The 17,713-nt window shown below is 40.0% G+C and overlaps 1 protein-coding gene across 1 annotated transcript in view; it reads right to left on the bottom strand.

The window, feature by feature from the left end:
* Nucleotides 1–17,713, bottom strand: part of UBR3 (ubiquitin protein ligase E3 component n-recognin 3) — a 204,835-nt gene that overhangs the window by 124,466 nt on the left and 62,656 nt on the right. Inside the window, exons 11-18 of the mRNA XM_065412946.1 lie at nucleotides 14,465–14,551; nucleotides 13,764–13,829; nucleotides 13,559–13,648; nucleotides 12,304–12,432; nucleotides 12,151–12,203; nucleotides 11,007–11,140; nucleotides 9,080–9,165; nucleotides 7,195–7,336 (exon numbers count right to left, since the gene is read on the bottom strand). Coding sequence (XP_065269018.1) covers nucleotides 7,195–7,336; nucleotides 9,080–9,165; nucleotides 11,007–11,140; nucleotides 12,151–12,203; nucleotides 12,304–12,432; nucleotides 13,559–13,648; nucleotides 13,764–13,829; nucleotides 14,465–14,551 — 787 coding nt within the window. The remainder of the gene's footprint in view (nucleotides 1–7,194; nucleotides 7,337–9,079; nucleotides 9,166–11,006; nucleotides 11,141–12,150; nucleotides 12,204–12,303; nucleotides 12,433–13,558; nucleotides 13,649–13,763; nucleotides 13,830–14,464; nucleotides 14,552–17,713) is intronic.

The following is a 17,713-nucleotide window of genomic DNA, read 5'->3' as shown; positions in this document are numbered from 1 at the left end:
AATTCTGAAACATCTCTGGTTCATCCGGTTGCAGAATGGGAAAAATGTTCAAAATCTCAAAAATGTTTTCAGGACGTGAGAACCGTTTCCCCACTGAGCTATATTCCCAATGTTTGGCAACTGCATTAAAGCTATATTAGTGTCCAGGCCAAAAACAAAACCCATGCAAGACTGGAAACCTTTATTCTGGAAAGTGGTGAATTGTAAGGGTCTGTCTCTCCAGCTCAAAGAACTGTAAACGTGGTTTGCTTTTGTACCTAGCTGCACACCTTTCAAAATCAAGAGCCTATAAACCTATACAGATGTGCCTTCATAGTGGTGGATGCTATCTTTTGTGTAACCTTCAGTATAGCTTGGAGGGGTTTTCTTATTTACAGCGATCTGAATAACTTTACATGAGAGCTTTCAAAGTCATTTTATCATACCCAGACACTAACAAATCCACGGATTTTGTTTTCTCCGAGCAAAGATTTCATGATTACCAGAAGAACCTAATTTTAGTCAAGCCTATGCTAAATAATTCCAACTTGGAGCACAGGTGCTAAAAAGTCTCTTCGTATCTGCTATCAGAACATCATAGTGACAGTTACAGAGAACCTCTATGCTCTCTCTAGTTGGATTTTACCAGAAACTGGTAACCTGGCCTGTATTCTCCCCAAATTCCTGCTGACAAGTTGTTCTGCTAGTTCTCAAGTGATTCCATTGGAAGGAGTTTTATTCCACCCTCACCCCACAACTCCCAGGCATTTCAGTTAATCATTCAATATAATGCCAAAATGCTTGTGGCTTTTCAGATTCCTTTGCTGCTTGTCTGCTGTGGGGCACGAAGAAGTTGGTAGAACATGCTCATTCACCAACATCCCTCAATTCCTCTTCTCCTTTGATATCATCAACTTCTGCTGCATTAAATCCAATTTAGTCTACAAGCTCCTCAGGACAGTAACGGAAACGTTACTTTGTACAGTAACTTGAGTTCTTTGAGATGTGTGAAACCTATGGGCACTCCAAGTCAGAATACGCATGCCCTTGATTGGATATTTTTGTCAGTGGTGTCCACAGATCTGCATCTGCACCCTAGACAAACTCATCCCCCAAATGAGGATATATAGGGAGGATCGACCACCACTCCAGTTTCTTCTCAACCACAAAAGTCCCAAGAGAGAGACTCCCAAGCAGAGAGGGAGGGGGGAAGGCCACAGAGCACCCAGAGGAACACTCATCTAAAAAAACTCAAGTTGCTGTACAAGGTAAGTAACCTCTCCTCCTTCTTTGAGTAGCGTCCCCATGGGTGCTACAAGTCAGGAGACTCCCTTCAGCATGGAGGAGGGTGCCAAAGAAGTGGATTTAGTACGGATCATAGGACAATGTCACCAAAAGCCATGTCAGCCACAAGAGAATAATTCCAGTAAAACGCACGTGGTGAAGACCAGGTGGCCACCCTGCAAATATCTGAGATGAAGGTGAAGAGTGCAGGGGAAGCCCAGAAGAGCATAGTCCTGTCGAGGTAAAAGGCAAGAGCTTTTTTAATGCTCAGTGTATGGAGGCTCACTTCTTCCCTTGAAGAGTGAGGCTTGGAGTAAAATACCAGGAGATGAATCTCTTAACTGGGAATTCAGAAGAGACTTTAAGAAGGAAGCAAGGGTGTGGATGCAGAGACACCTTATCGTGGTAGACCACTGTGTATAGTGGGTCCACCATCAACAGTCCAAGCTCCCCTATCATCCTGGCTGAAGGAACAAGGCCGTAAAGGAACAAATGAAGGAGGGTACAACTCTCCATAGGTTCAAATGGGGGTATCCCTCAGGGCACTGAGAACTAACATGAGGTTCCATGGTGGAGTTGGTTTCTTGGGTAGGAGGAAAGAGATTGAAAAAGGCCTTTAATAAATCTTGCAGTGGTGGGATGAGTAAAGACTGAGAATCCTTCTATGGGAAAGTGAAAAGCTGCGATGGCAGCGAGGTGAACTTTAATGGAGTTCAGCGATAAGCATGTGGTCTTTAAATTCAGCAGGTAATCAAGGATGTGAGCCAAAGAGCATTTGAGAGGCAGTAAGCTTCATGGTTGTACCAAGCCTGGAAGTGTTTCTACTTTTGCAGGTAAGTTTCCCTTGTTGTGGGCTTTCTGCTATTAAATAGCACCCTTTGAATATCTGGAGAGCAGACTTGTTCTATACCAGAGAGCCATCAAGAAGCCAGGCCTTGCAGTGACTGGGGTGGGGTGACCAATCCCTGGGTGAGTCAGGCTCAGAGGAATGTGGAGAGGAGGCTGCATGGACATGCGAGTCAGCTCTAGGAATCACACCTGTCTCAACATCATGGTCATTAGTTTCTCGTCTCAATTTACTTAGGAACTTGAGAAGTAGAGGCATTACTGGATAAGTGTACATCAGAACTCAAGGCCACACAACAATCAAGTCATATCCCATTAAGTTGTGACTGTGCCCTCCCCTTGCACTTTGCATGGGGTGGAGTAGCAAAAATATCTACCTGTGGATAGCTCCAGCTAAGAGATCTCTTGGAACACCTCATTGTTCAGATCCTACTCATGGTTGATGCTGAAATGTCTGCCGAGGGAATCCGCCACTGTGTTCTGTAGTCCTAGTAGATCTATATGTGGTGTGATATGCACCAGTTCCATAGTTTTATGGATTCAGCACATAAGGACTGGGATCTTGCTGCTCCTTTCCGATTGATGTAATACATCACTGCTCTGTTGTCCAGCATTATCTTGACTGGGTGATCCTTGATGTGTTGTAGGAACTGTTGGCAAATTTAATAGACATTAAATTTGAGCTCTAATATGTTGATACGGAGGATCACCTCCTGAGGGGTCCATTTGCCCTGAGCTGTGAAGTTTTGGAAGTGGGCACCCCAACCTATGAGGGAAGCATCTGTGGTGATAATCCTCGTGAGAGGAGGCTGTATACATGGAACTCTGATGCGCACCTTTTGTGGGTCCTTCTACCAGTTCAGACAATCAAGGACCTTCCAAGATACAGACACCCGCTTATAAAGACTGTGTCTCTTGGGGGTGTACACAGTTCTCAATCATGCTTGAAGATACCGAAAGTGCTAAGGAAGTCACAAACATACATGCTGTCATGTGGCCCAGAAGTTGCAGACAAGCCCTTGCAGTGATTTGTAGACTCTGTTGGATTGCTGAAACAAGGTTGGACGTTGTGGTGAATTGGTCCCTGGGTAAGTATGCTCTGGTGGAGGAGGAGTCCACAGTGGCCCCGATTAAATCTATATGTTGTGTGGGTGTTAGGGTAGATGTCTCCATTCTGAAGTAGAAACTCAGAGAATGAAACAGAAAAAGGACCTTGCTGGTTGCTGTCTGTGCTTTGAGAAGCGAGCAGCCCTTCAGGAGCCAATCATCCACGTAAGGAAAGATGATATGCCCATCTAGTAAAGATAGGCTGCTGTGGCTGACAGAACTTTGATAAAGATCCTTGGGGCAGTGGAGAGACCAAGGGTAGGAGACAATACTGGGAGTGATCCCTGTCTACCACAAAACGTAGAAATCATTTCTGCATGGTATGAATGGCATCATGAAAATAAGCATCCTGAAGGTTGAATGAAAAGAATGAATGTCCCAGATCTAGAGAGGGAATTATTGTTGCTAGGGTCACCATTTTTAATTGCTGGGAGCAGATGAAGGTATTTAAAGTCCTGACGTCGAGAATTGGTCTCCACCCCCCATTTTTCTTTAAGACAAGGAAGTACCAAGAAAAGAACCCTTCCTGAGAAAGTCTGGTGGGACAGGTTTGATTGCCCTCACACCTAGGCAGGATCGTACCTCCTGCTTTAAAAAGTCTTTGTGAGAGGGGTTCCCAAAGGCAGACTGGGGGGAGGTTGTAAAGATGGATGGAATAGCTTGTAGAAATCTCCTCCAGGATTCAGCTGTCTGATGTGATGAGCTCCCAATAAGGTAAGAAATTAAAGAGATGCCCTCCATAAGGGTGGAAGGGGAATAGGTGCAATGCAGGATCTAGAGTGGGAGTTAGTTTGTGACCCTCAACCAATGGGTCAAATGGATGTTTTGAAGATGTCCCTGGCTGAGTGGTTGCTGAAGAGGAGGGCCCTTTCTTAGGGAATCTGGTCTTCTACGTGGGGGGCTTCAGCCGGTTTCATGGGCTAACAGTACATTGGGAGAGATTGTTGAGCTGTCTGCAACCTGCTGTATTTTTAATTTATTTATTTATTTATTTATTTATTTAGGCAGATGTAGAGATGCCCTGAGATTGTAGTGTCACCTGAGAGTCTTTGAGAGAATGCAGAGACCTCTCGACCGCATCACTAAACAACTTTGGGCCTTCAAAAGGAAGCTCTTCAACCAGATCTTGTACCTCCTGTGGGAGGCCAAAAGACTGCAGCCAGGAAGCTCAGAGCATGACTACTGCCATAGCCATGGAACACGCAGCTGTGTCAATGGTATCAAGTGAGGCATGGAGAGATGCCTTGAAAACGGTCTGACCCTCTATCATGAGGGCCTGAAATTGTTGTGTCTGCTCCTGAGAAAGGTGTTCAATAGAGAAGAAAATTTTGAATAGACTGTGAAGTCATACTTTGACATCAGGGCTTGATAACTGGCTACTCTAAGCTGTAAGGAAGCCAAGAAGTAGCTCATACAGCCCAGAAAGTCCAATTGTTTTAGGTCCTTATCAGAGGGTATTGAACAGAACCAATGTTGCCAATTCTGTTCACTGGCACCACCTGCGAGTTGGGAATCAGACAGGAGGTACCCTAAGCCTCTGGGAGGGATGTACTTATTTTTGTTGGCTTATTTACACGTGGGTGAGAAGTGGTTGGAGTTGACCACACTGTGCGTGTGCAGTAAGCAAAGCTTCACTGATGGGCAAGGCAAACTTGCCCTGAGGAGATGAAGGAAGGCTATCCAACATGGAACGTTGGGATTCCTGAATCTCATCTAATGGGACTTGTAAGTCGTCTGCCACCTATTCTATGAGTTCTTGAAAGGCTCTGAAGTCATTGGGGTAAGATGGTGGGGGAGGTATGATATCCTCCTCATCTCTAGATGAGGCTTTGTGGGAAGGTGGTGTTTCTTCCTCTTCCACTGGTGTCCTGTCTGGAGGGATCTGGGGGCATCAGTTTATGTTCTTAATATGACCTCTTTTGTGATGGCACGGTGTAGAAAGGGTCACCATAATTAACTCACAGATTCCAATAAGCCCAAACTCTCAGAAGACCAGAACGAAGGGGCTGACCCAGAAAAGTCTCCTTTATTATGAAAAATATTTTTAAAAAGGATACCTCCAGGTATTAATTCTCCAGTGTTTTCCTACGAAAAGTTATGGATTTCCTATGCAACATTTGGTAGATGAAAAATAGATGCTTTTGGTATTTAAGTCATATTAAAGAGATTTCAGCTTTTCAATGGCTTTTACAGAATTGTCATTTATATGCTAGCAGGCAGGAAGCAAGTTAACTGAGAACATGAAGAAACTCATTTTGCCATGGAATCAGAGTACAAAGCACAGTATTTTAAACATCAACTTTACATAAGTTTCTACACACATGTTTTGTTTTAAAATAAACTTTCTTCCCAAACAGAATCCAGAGATTTCAAATCACACATAGCCTGCACCAACACCCTGAGAAAAGCCTCTCTGTCCCCCTTCTCAGCCTGGTATTCTCAGACCAGACCACTGTGTCAGAGGGCAGGTAGGTTACAGTGTTCAGAACAGGCTATATAAGGAATCTTGTGTGTTCTCTCAAACAAAGCAAATCAGGAAAGGTGGACAGATCTAAGGCACACCATTTCCCAGGAAGAGAAATTCTTAGACAGTCTGGCAATAAAATTAAGCTAAGTTACAACAAAACTACATTCATCCATTTTTTAAAAAACTATATTTTGAAAATTCCTAAAATTAGTGTTCAAAATCCAGTGCTTTACTTATTTAGATGTGCAGAATAAATTTCTACCTGTTCCAATTTCCCTTGATCATTAATAAGTCCTGTCTTCAAAAATATGTGTTTTTTGACACAAGTTTAGTTATTTATGAACTTAGAAAAATACCGTAGCTTTTGTTCTAGCTTTAAATATGAACACATCACTGAGCACAGTGATACCAGTGCATCAATACAGACCTCAACAAACAGGTGAGAACTCAGTATGCTTCTCTGGAGTCTTCATTTGCTGTTCTACTTAATTTTCAAATGAAGAGAGAGCTCTTACATAGTTCTTTTCATCGGTAGCCCTCAAAGCACTTTACAAAGGAGGTGGCGTTTCTCCATTTTACAGATGGGGAAACTGAGGCACAGAAATTAGATTTGCCCAAGGTCACCCAGCAGGCCTGTGGCAGAACTGGGAATAGAACCCAAGTCTCCTAAATCCGAGTCCAGTGTTGCAGATCTCACTTGCATCTGTTAGTCATTTTCAGTTAGCATTACAGTAGAACCTCTGTAAGTTATTCTAGTCACTACTGCAGTCACTGCAGATGGTTTACTTGCAAATTCGAAAATTTCAATAAACAAACATGGAAGGATAATATATCATGTACATTACAGTTGTCAAAATAAATGAGCAGTCTTATAATATACTTTACAGTATTCCAGACAATATACTATATAATAGTTTGTCAAAGTAACAAAACCCACCTAGAGTACATGGCTATTAAATCTTCACTGAGGAGACACCAACATTTTTTGGTGTATGAATCAAAGTATTCTGATCACTAACTGCAATTTAGCAAGATTCTTCTGTTTTTGATTTTAGCATTGGCTTGTGATGACACAGGGCTAAGACCATGAATCCATCACTGAGGTCACTGATTCTGTGATTTTACGAGCCCTCTGTGACTTCTTGAAAATTCCAATAATTCAGCCCTGGCCAGCGGGGTTCAGGTTCCGGCTTCACCCCGGCCAGCGGCTCCTCAATAAATCCATGCTTTATTGTTTATTGCTAACATCCTGTGCATGACTTTTGATAAAAATACCCGTGATAAAATCGTAGCCTTACACATGGCTAATGCTTGCCTCATTAGGGCTTATGTTTGGACAACAAGCAAAAATTCATTTTACATCCAAACTCATTTTATGTCCATCAGTGCTTACTATGCAAGACAATGATGAAAAAGTCAAAACAAACAGAAGGGATAAATAGCTTATTTTTACCATATAAAGCATCTCCACAGTATGTAACTTGATTATAAAAAAATGTTAATTATTATACCTTTGGGTGTATACATTCCTTGTTGCATAGAACCTCCAGGTTCAAAAACGGGAGCTTTAAAATCAGCAACTGCTGACAACATTGATTCAAAGCTTAAACTTCCTGGAACAATGCCACTTTTGGGATTGGGGTTTTCTGGAATGTGATCTTCATGTTAAGAAAAACTATTGTTATCAAGGACTATTTAACAGCAGAAACATAGCACATCACTATTTACTTTCGTCTAATGTTTTAAGAGCTTCATTTAAGATGCTAAACTTTTGCAATGCTTTAATTTCACCACAAGAGGTCTGTGTACTACAGCAGTTCCAGTGTAATCAAATTTGTATTGTATCATATCAACACTTTTGGGGTATAATTTTAATTCTGTACACTACTTGCATTATTGCTCAAACTACTATGGGCTTATTCAGGGATTATATACTAATGCACATCACTACAAATATTCTTGAACATGCTGTTAAACTTGTGCAGCTACCAATAAGGTGTGGTGGGGAGGATTGTTTAAACTTTCCAAAAATCTCTTCTCTCAATCAGCAATCTTTCTGTATAGAAACACTCTCATCCTCAGAAAGTAAGTCTTGAGAGTGAAAATGTCAAGCAAGCTCACTGATTGGCGATTATACATACATATGCACTGACGTGCACTTTTTGTTATTAAAAAAAAAAACACATACATGCTTGTATCCATGTGATAAATAATGATCACTTGATTTCTAGTACTACTAGTAACAAACATTATTTTGAGTTAGGGTTAAGCACAAACAAAGTAAGCAGATGACTGGGACCCACAGACCCTGAAAGCTCTGTAAAATGGGTTGGCTATATCTGATTTTCTGGAAGTGGTAACCTGCAGGGGAATGACTCATTTCCTGATCTCCCCTTCTGGCAGTCCCAAAAATCAGAAGGTCAGCCCTGCTTTAGCTATTTTAACTTTTGGCAAGCAATAGGATTTATAAAAATTTAAGTAAGCCACTAGTGTTGAGTAAACAGGCAGCTCGGCTGACCCACAAACCAAGAGGCTCTTGCAGGAATGGAGGAAAAAGGGGGGTGGGTAAGAGAAACTTGGCATTGACTCTCTCTTGAAGAAAGGTTGGTGAAGCGCAAACACAGAAACGAGGATATTCATGAATTAGTCTGGTTTTAAGTACTAATAGAAATACCCTTTCATGCTGAGGAGGGACATAAAAGTTGCTGAAAGGGAGGCTTTATGATTTATGTGCAGGGAAAGACGGGGGGCGGAGTGCTTGATGATAAAAGGAAAATTCAGGAAGGGGGAAAACTAGTGGGTTTAACTAAAAATATTAAAAGCAATATTGTGTGTACAGCAATGGGGGATGGATGGGAAGCTATAGGTGGAAACAAACTACAAAAGAAAAAACAAAATAAAATGGAAAAAATAGATTGTGAAACTAGCATGATGTGCACATATCATACCTAAGCACTCATATTATTACCTTAATATTGTAAACCTCAACCTACTTTTCACCATTTCTGCCTTTAAATTATTGCAGTCACTTACTGCACTATGTTTATATTTGGACTGCAAGTTCTTTAAGGAAAAGATCATGTATATTTTACTTGGCTGCAAAGCACCTAGTACACTGTAAAAACATCTAAAATGTATTGCAAAGCCTTACGTGTATCATTTGCATACGAACAATTAAGGAAGACTAAAGTACTGAAGAAAATTTCATTGTGATCAACAGTACATCATAATCCAATGACATCTGCCCACAACTCCTAAAGTTTGAGGTTGTTACGAGCGAGCAATATTGATGGCATCGTGCACAAGCTTGAAAATACTGCACAACACAAATTTCTTTTATAGTACTAGTTACACACAGAAATCAAAATAAATAAGTTAACAAGATTCCAAGGATATGAGATCCAGTAGTGAACTATGAGTCCTGTCGTTCATACAGAGTTGGGCTACCATCTCTGCTCTGAGGATCTCGTCATCTGTCATTCCTAGGGCAATAAAAATAAAATTAAATACCCTGTACAAGTTGCATGAGTAAAGAAAAAGAGGATATAGAGGCACACACATGTAGTCAAATCTCAGTAAGTTAAACACTAATTACAAATGTGAGACTCAACGGTTTGATATCCTAGTTAACACAGTTACATTATTACAATTACAATTCAGATTTCTGGTTGATTCCCTGAAGATGTCCACAACAATTTACTAAACTATTCCTATTTTCTTATAAGAGTGCTCTGTGTATTTGCAAGTTGTGTAAAGTAACAGCTCGCTGATATTTCTCAATACATATGCTGTTTTGAAAACAAACTATTGCACAGGAGTCAACACTAAAGCATGTTTTCCAAAGACTGTATTGTAAAGCATGGTAATAAACGAAGCTTAATAAAATACAACAGAATGCAAGTTTTAGCCAGGATTTTAAGTAATCTCTTAGGCCCAATATTGCAAACATTTATGCACACTCTTAACTTCAGGCACATGAGTAATAATCATACGCGTAAGTATTTGCAGTACTGGAGTTTAATTCATTTTTCTATGGCAATATCAAAGTAATTTTATTCTGTGTTAAATACTGTGTATTTTGGGGGGTGAGGGGAATATACCAAAACAAAATCACATGGAAGGTTTCACAGATGCCTAGCTGAATGTTTGGAACTTATGCCACTAAAGCAATATCAAATTAGCATACTGCAGACTTATTGTACCAACTAGCACATGTTCCTACATCAGTAACATTAGAAATGCTGGAAGGGGTGATTACAAAGCTCAGTTCAGCATAATTCTGAATAAAGATCAGTGTCAATAACACTAAGATATATCTACAGGACTTTACCAGGGGTAAATCCCCCTCCGTCACTCTGCAGGTATGGAAGGCCCAATGGACAGGATAACTGCGGTAGTTGCACGGCTCATGTTTGGGCCAAGATGTAGGAAGTGCATGTAGAGAGACTGTATGCCACAGCATGTGCTCTGAAAGGGCAATTTGTGCAAAGCTGCAGAAGTAATTTATGGAATGGGGTAAGGCTAGTGGATCCAAAGCAAGAAGAGCAGCAGCCACTGGGGCAACAGTAACTCTAAAGTTTTACCAGCTGCCAAGTTTTGCATGGCCAGGGGAGAAGTCTTGGTACAAGACCAGGATTTTAACCCAGGTTACTGGTAAGATACTTTCTACATCATTTCTATTACAAATTAACAGAAAAGGAATGTTCACAAAGCTGAAAATATTGCACATTTGCTTCTTCGCACATAATTTTTGAGGTGCACAAGTGGGAAATGAGTCTTTCCTTTAATTCAAGCATTGACTGGATAATGTCCTATTCACTTTACTTGATACAAACAGCAGAAACCAAGTCATGTATATAAAAATAATAAAATACAATAAAATTTCAGTTAATAAGGAATGTCAAAGTTCAGACAGGGAAATAAGAAGCTCAACTATAAGAGATTATTACAAGTAGGAGCTTTAGGATTTGCTGAGTCAAACACTAGTATTGACATTTACACTTCAATATACATCTCATGAGCATATGTATAAAAAAAATTCAGCCGTTTATTTCTCTCAAGGACAGGAATGGACTGGATTGCAATAAAGAAAAAGACACCCTAACCCTGTATTTTGGCTGTTTCTAGTTTTTAGGATGGTTAAAATGAAGCAACTGATGAAACTGAAATCAAATTATAAACAAAGAATGACCATTTGATTTTATTTAATAATTTTACTTATTCTGCTACAGGACAGCTATTAAATGCCAAAAAATTTAAAACCAAATACACATAAAATTCCATGTTACAGTAATATTTGTGACTAGACAGTTGTGATTCTTACCTAAATGTAAGCGAAGACTTAACAGAATGACAAGAAATGTTAAGGCTCCTTCCAACATAGATCTCTCATGTTCTGAATCAAGAACTGTATTCTGATGCTGCGATGCCATTGTTAACAGATCTACCACCTTGAATCTACAGAACACAGAGTAAGGTTAGAGACGTCATTCTTCCATATCAAGAGCCTGATGCTGAGAGGTGCGAAGTACCCGGGATGCCTACTGAAGCACCATTCAGGCCCAGGCCCAAAAGGAGTACAAAATAAGTTGTATATAATCTAATTAGAAGCAAACCTTGAAGTGAAAGGCTTTTTATTTTCAGAAAGTATATCCTTATCTTCATTGTACTGTACTGATCCTATTCATACTTCATATTCAAATACATGACATTTACATCAATTGAATACTTGAAAGTAGGTTAGTTGGTATTGACATTTATGTCCTGCTTTTCTTCAGCCATGTCTATGCTACAGCAGCACAGCTACTGTGCTGCAGCTGTGATCCTGTAGCATAGACATTGCCTATGTCAGCGGAAGGAGTTTTTCCGTCAATGTAGGAAATCCACTTCTCCGAGAGACGGCAGCCATGTTGACAAAATAATTCTTCCATCAACCTAGCTGCGTCTACAGAGAGGTTAGGTTGACCTAACTACTTTGCACAGGGTGTGACATTTTTCACAGCCCTGAGCGACAAAGCTAAGTTGATCTAAGTTTTAGGTGTAGACCAGGCCTTCTCCTGTAGAAGCAAGCAGATGTCTTGTGATCCTCACTGCTATTCATTCTCGCCTTCAGTGTGGGAGTTCCAAATACTTATACACCAGAGTGTGCAACACTTCTAAAATTGGAAAGCTCAGGAGATTCAACTCTGGGGTTTCATAAACATATTGCACACATTGGAGTATAAATCCAAAACCAGCCCTAAGTGAAAGGGAGGATGAATGAAACTGCCACAGTGGAACCCATCAGAGAAATTGTATTAATGGAAGTGTATTCCTCCATCTGGGAAAGAAAAAAAAGACAAAGTGCTGTGGTGCAAGAGGGATTCAGCAGGTCAAACACCTTTTCCCCCACAGTATATTTTAAATAGTCAGTAAGTGGCAGAATGCAATATAGTGGTATTCATTCTATCCTTATGCTTTGACCTTACCTTTCAAAAACTGATGAAATAAAATAATCTGGGTCAAGTCTAGAAGCACAGACCTGTAAAAACAAACATGTACATGGTACATCATCACTTTACTCATAAGTCATTAGCGTTCTTATAAACACAGTACTTGGGTTCACAGAAACTATACCTTACCTGTAATAGGTAAATGTCAGGATCAATCATGGAGTTACAAAAATGAGACTGCACATAAGTCATTGCTTGTCCTTTAATTTGTAGACCATTCCTTACCCACATGTTACTATGGATTTCAGAAAGGCTTGCCTATTTTTAAAAGAAAAAAAAAATTAGCTGAAATAAACTTTTTGCAAACAGTTCAAGGAAAAATCAGCTATTCAGTTGTCTGTAGCCACACCATCAGCTGTGATCCCCTCAGATCTCAAAATCAGCAGAGCTGGACCATGTCAAAAGTTGGATGAGAGTCATCCCAGAAAATACCCTTAGATGTTGCAAAAAATTCAGTTGGGACCAGTATGTGGTTCTCTTCTTGCTGAGACAGTACTGAATCCATGCATGAGGCATGATATTAAATTACAATGGTGAATGAGACTTAAACCCAAGGCCTTGATCATTAAAAATATACTGTGCTATTTTTTGTAAGTTTGTTAACTAGGTGCGCTGCCCAAATTCAAAGCAAGATATTTATATTCCACCACAGATCTGTAATACGTATAATAATATGGTCCACTCTAAAAGGAGGTGGCATTTCAGGAAATGGAGGGGTAAGGGATGTGAAAAGATCCACGATTCTTTATCCTGAAAAAGTACCCAAAAAATGAAGTGTGTCTCTTATAATAGATTATCCATTATTACAACTATTTCTCTTCATCTCCTAACTTCGATATAAACAGAATGTTAAGTGTAAAGCCACAGGCAAGAATTCTGCCCATTACTGCTTATAAAAATCAAGGAATAAAGGGTCTTCACAACCCAGCCTCTACATTCACTCCTGTATCCTCAATCTGTACATATTAATATTAATTGCATGCACAAATTGTTCCGAGCACAAGTACTCAAATTTAGCAGTAGCTTTTTGAAAATGTGATCCTAAACATTAAGCATAGTTCTCAGCAATATAAACACCTAGGGTCATTATATGATGCTAACAGTATTTGAAAAAGTAGTTCTATGTGATTCTAAGAAATACTTTTCTAAGTTTATTCTGACAAAATCACTGTAAAACTGTGCTTACACGTGATAAACATTTCATATATTGCAAGGAGTTGTCACCTACTTTAATTTTTGTATTCCACAATTAATATGTTTTTCCCCTGCTGTTTAGACATTTTTTAAAATACTTAAACTATTTGGACTGGAAGAGGGGAAAAGAGATAGCCATCCTCTTTCGTATTCTGTACATTCAAACCAAAAAAGCAGCCTGGCACCATACCTGAATCTGAAGTGGGTGAATCATTAGTTTCATCAACATCTCCTGATCTGGTAAAATAGAATCCATATCTAGCTCTTGGCATTTGACAGCCTACAAACAAAATAGAGTATAAATTTTACGGAGAACGTAAGGAAATGATTTTTTCATACTATAAACAGACAACACCTTATTTTCTTATAGAATATGGTAACAAATGCATGCTTACCTTACTCAAAAACATAGCATAGTAACGATGTAGTGGCAAATGAAAAGTAACCTGGTTAGGAGCTGGCTGCAATGAAAACAATGCATTTTACCATCAAATACAAAAAAGTATAAGAATCATACAGACTATCATTTCACCTGGCACATCCACTGCTGATGGCTCTTTCCACTAGATATTGCAAATGTTACTGCATCTCTCCCCCTGCCAATGCTTCATCTCCCTTTTCCCAAACCGTTCCAGTTGATCTCTCCTGCTTAGCCCCTGGAATATTAGTCTCATCCCACCTGGAATCAGAGAAATGTCTCCCAATACACCAGTCCTGACCACACCCTAGTACTTCATACGAAATGGAGTGCAGAGAAGCTTTGCTTTATCATTGCTAATGCCCTCCACTCAACTGCGTTGGAGTGCTCCTATGGCATCAATTGGTAGAACCTCATAGTCTGAATACAAGTTCACATTAATTAAATTGGGGATTCCAGAATCCTTAATTCACTGATATATCACATCATACCCATGAATTACAAAGGTTTTAACAAGAGCCGCATTGTTTTTAACATGGTAATCCATCTGTTACAGTATTTAAAAGGATAATTTTCTTTCTCCTTTACATAATAAAAATATTAACTTTTAAAGTATTTTTTTAAGTTTAACAAGACATTTCTGACAACACTTTGTTTAATCATATAAAGGATGCAAACCTCATCTACAAAGTTGATAGCATCAAACCAGTCCTGAAGTGCTTCAAGGCAGTATCTGACAACATTTCTTGTGTACTCTTGTGTCTCCTGCAATAAGAAAAATTATTTGACATTGCACCATTGTACATTGTACCACACTATTCAAAAATAGTTTTGAGTAACAGTTTCATTAATACAATGGGGAAAATAGTTTATTAACCAGTATGATGGTTTAAGGATTTTTTTCTGTTCTTTTCTGTTCGCAGTTTTAAAACAAGGCACAAATATGGAATTTGCATAGTGTTAACTTTTTTTAAATAAAAAGAGATTATTTTCCAACACTGAAAATTAACATGTTTTAACGATTTACTGGTGGTTGACTCTGTCCTTCTCTACACTGAGGCTTTTCCAAAATTCATCAATGGTAGGAGTGCTAGCATACAAGAGCCTAGAATGTTTTTGCTATTGTGTTGTCCAGACCTGTTCTGAGCTGCCATGCTGGTGTAGCCCTCTATCACATTCAACTAAGTTTTATAAAAAAAACTTTCATTTTATTGTTTCAACCAATTTACCTAATACTGAATTAAGTTTTCCGGGCCTGTAATTCCTAGGACTATCCCCAGCACCATTTTTTAAGAGACAGGTAAACATTTGCTACTCTCCAGTCCTTGGGTATAATAATAGCAGATTTAAATGTTTGTTCAGCCACTTGATTGAGTTCCTTTGAAATTCTTACAAATAAGACTATTTGGTCTTGGTGGCTTAATGTTGTTTAATTTAATCTATTTGTTTTAGCACAGAAACAGGAACCTGTGCATACAAAGGGACCCTTCATGCACATATTCTAAAAGGAATTACGCATCTAATATCCTATTCAAACACTTCTACTGCAATGTCTTTAGAGTTTAGTAAACTCAATGCAGTAAAATCCAGTGTTCACCACTAGATTAACAAACATGAGTGTAATGATAATGAAAGTATAGGAGTAATTTTGTTTCAGATTAACCATAAACTAATATCAATATATATAATGTTCTCACATTGAAATACAATTTAAATTCAGTTGCATCTCTCTAAATTAAGGCAAGATAGGCTATATACCTCAAGCAGTGGGGTCAGAAGCATGCGGGGGGGGGGGGAAAGGGGGGACACACTACTCGTTTTTGAAGTGCCAACTAGTTAACTGTAGTACAGTATTCTAAGGGCAATTTAGCCTCAAAAGAAAGATTTAATAAAAATATCTTAATATGATTTACAATATGAAAATGCCTTTGCAATTGCTAATTTAAACTTTCGGAATATTTAGTTTACTCAAAGAAGTCTTTTCAGTGCACATTTCAATCCAGACTTTACTGTCCTATGAACACCAACATAACTCCTCCTATTTATATTGGAAAGTAGTTTAAATTAGAATATTGATGTTTTTTATTCATAATAAATGATGATGAGGTAGAAATGTAAAGTTTTTCATGTCTCAAGTATTCCTCTCAATTGAAGAATTCCATTTTCTGCTAGTCTATCATTGTTTGACACACAAATTAACAATTGTGTGGTGTAATGATGAGAAAAATCATCATCATGCAAGAGATTTAATCTCATATAGTTAATAATCCAGATCTCCATATAGTTAATAATCCAGATCTCTGATTTGATAATTATGCACAAATATGTAGTTTTATTACTATCCCAAAATGTCTATTTTCAGGCACAAACAAGAAACAACCAATATCATAATCACATCACAGCAGACTTAATTTTCTCCTTTCCCAACATTACAGTATAATCACCACAGTTTTTCGGACACATGTATCAACCTATATCCCATTACATTTTAATCTCATTCCTATTACAGTCAGTGTAGTTTCAGTCTAGTCTCAGTTCTGGAGACTATAACTAAGGTTATGTCTACACTACGAAATTAGGTCAATTTAATAGAAGTCGATTTTTTAGAAATCGATTTGATACAGTCGATTGTGTGTGTCCCCACTAAGCGCATTAAGTTGGCGGTGTGCGTCCACAGTACCGAGGCTAGCTATCCCACAGTTCCCGCAGCCTCCGCCGCCCACTGGAATTCTGGGTTGAGCTCCCAATGCCTGATGGGGCAAAAACATAGTCACGGGTGGTTCTGGGTACATGTCGTCAGGCCCCCCTCCCTCCCTCTCTCCCTCTATGAAAGCAATGGCAAAAAATCGTTTCTCGCCTTTTTTCCTGGGTTACCCGTGCAGACGACATACCACGGCAAGCATGGAGGCCACTCAGCTCACTGTCACCATATGTCTCCTAGGTGCTGCTGGCAGACACGGTACTGCAGTGCTACACAGCAGCATCCCCTTGCCTTGCCTTGTGGAGGGCAGAAGGTGCAATAAGACTGCTAACCGTCGTCGTCGTCCCGTGGGTGCTCCTGGCCGGCCTCGGTGAGGTCGGTCGGGGGCGCCTGGACAAAAATGGGAATGACTCCAGGTCTTTCTCTTCTTTAAGTTTCGTCTAATGGAGATTCAGTCCTGCCTGGAATATCATGCCAGCTGGAGGCTTCTGCCTCAGGCTGATTTCCCAGTCGGCAGCACCGCGCGGTCGCACCTACCCCAGCCTACCCTTTGTTCCCATGGCTCATGAAGCCTGGACAGTAGTAAGGAGCAGTTCAACTATAGGCTGAGCAAGTGCATAATGGTGGTAGAATGTGCCTTTGGACGTTTAAAAGCTCGCTGGCGCAGTTTACTGACTCGGTTAGACCTCAGCGAAACCAATATTCCCATCGTTATTACTGCTTGCTGTGTGCTCCACAATATCTGTGAGAGTAAGGGGGAGACGTTTATGGTGGGGTGGGAGGTTGAGGCAAATTGCCTGGCCGCTGATTACGCGCAGCCAGACACCAGGGCAGTTAGAAGAGCACAGCAGGGCGTGCTGTGCATCAGAGAAGCTTTGAAAACCAGTTTCATGACTGATCAGGCTACGGTGTGAAAGTTCTGTTTGTTTCTCCTTGATGAAAACCCACCCCCTTGGTTCACTCTACTTCCCTGTAAGCCAACCGCCCTCCCCTCCCCCCTTTGATCTCCGCTTGCAGAGGCAATAAAGTCATTGTTGTTTCAAATTCATGCCCGGGAGGGTGGAGGAGGAGGGAAGCACAGGGGTGGGGTAGTTGTAGGGGCACCCCCTAGAATGGCATGCAGCTCATCATAGAAGCGGCATGTCTGGGGCTCTGACCCAGAGCAGCCGTTTGCCTCTCTGGTTCTTTGGTAGGCTTGCCTGAGCTCCTTAAGTTTCACACAGCAC

This window comes from Emys orbicularis, chromosome 11 (genome assembly GCF_028017835.1).
Source record: "Emys orbicularis isolate rEmyOrb1 chromosome 11, rEmyOrb1.hap1, whole genome shotgun sequence".
Classification (NCBI taxonomy): domain Eukaryota; kingdom Metazoa; phylum Chordata; order Testudines; family Emydidae; genus Emys; species Emys orbicularis.
This window is presented reverse-complemented; position numbering and strand designations above follow the sequence as displayed.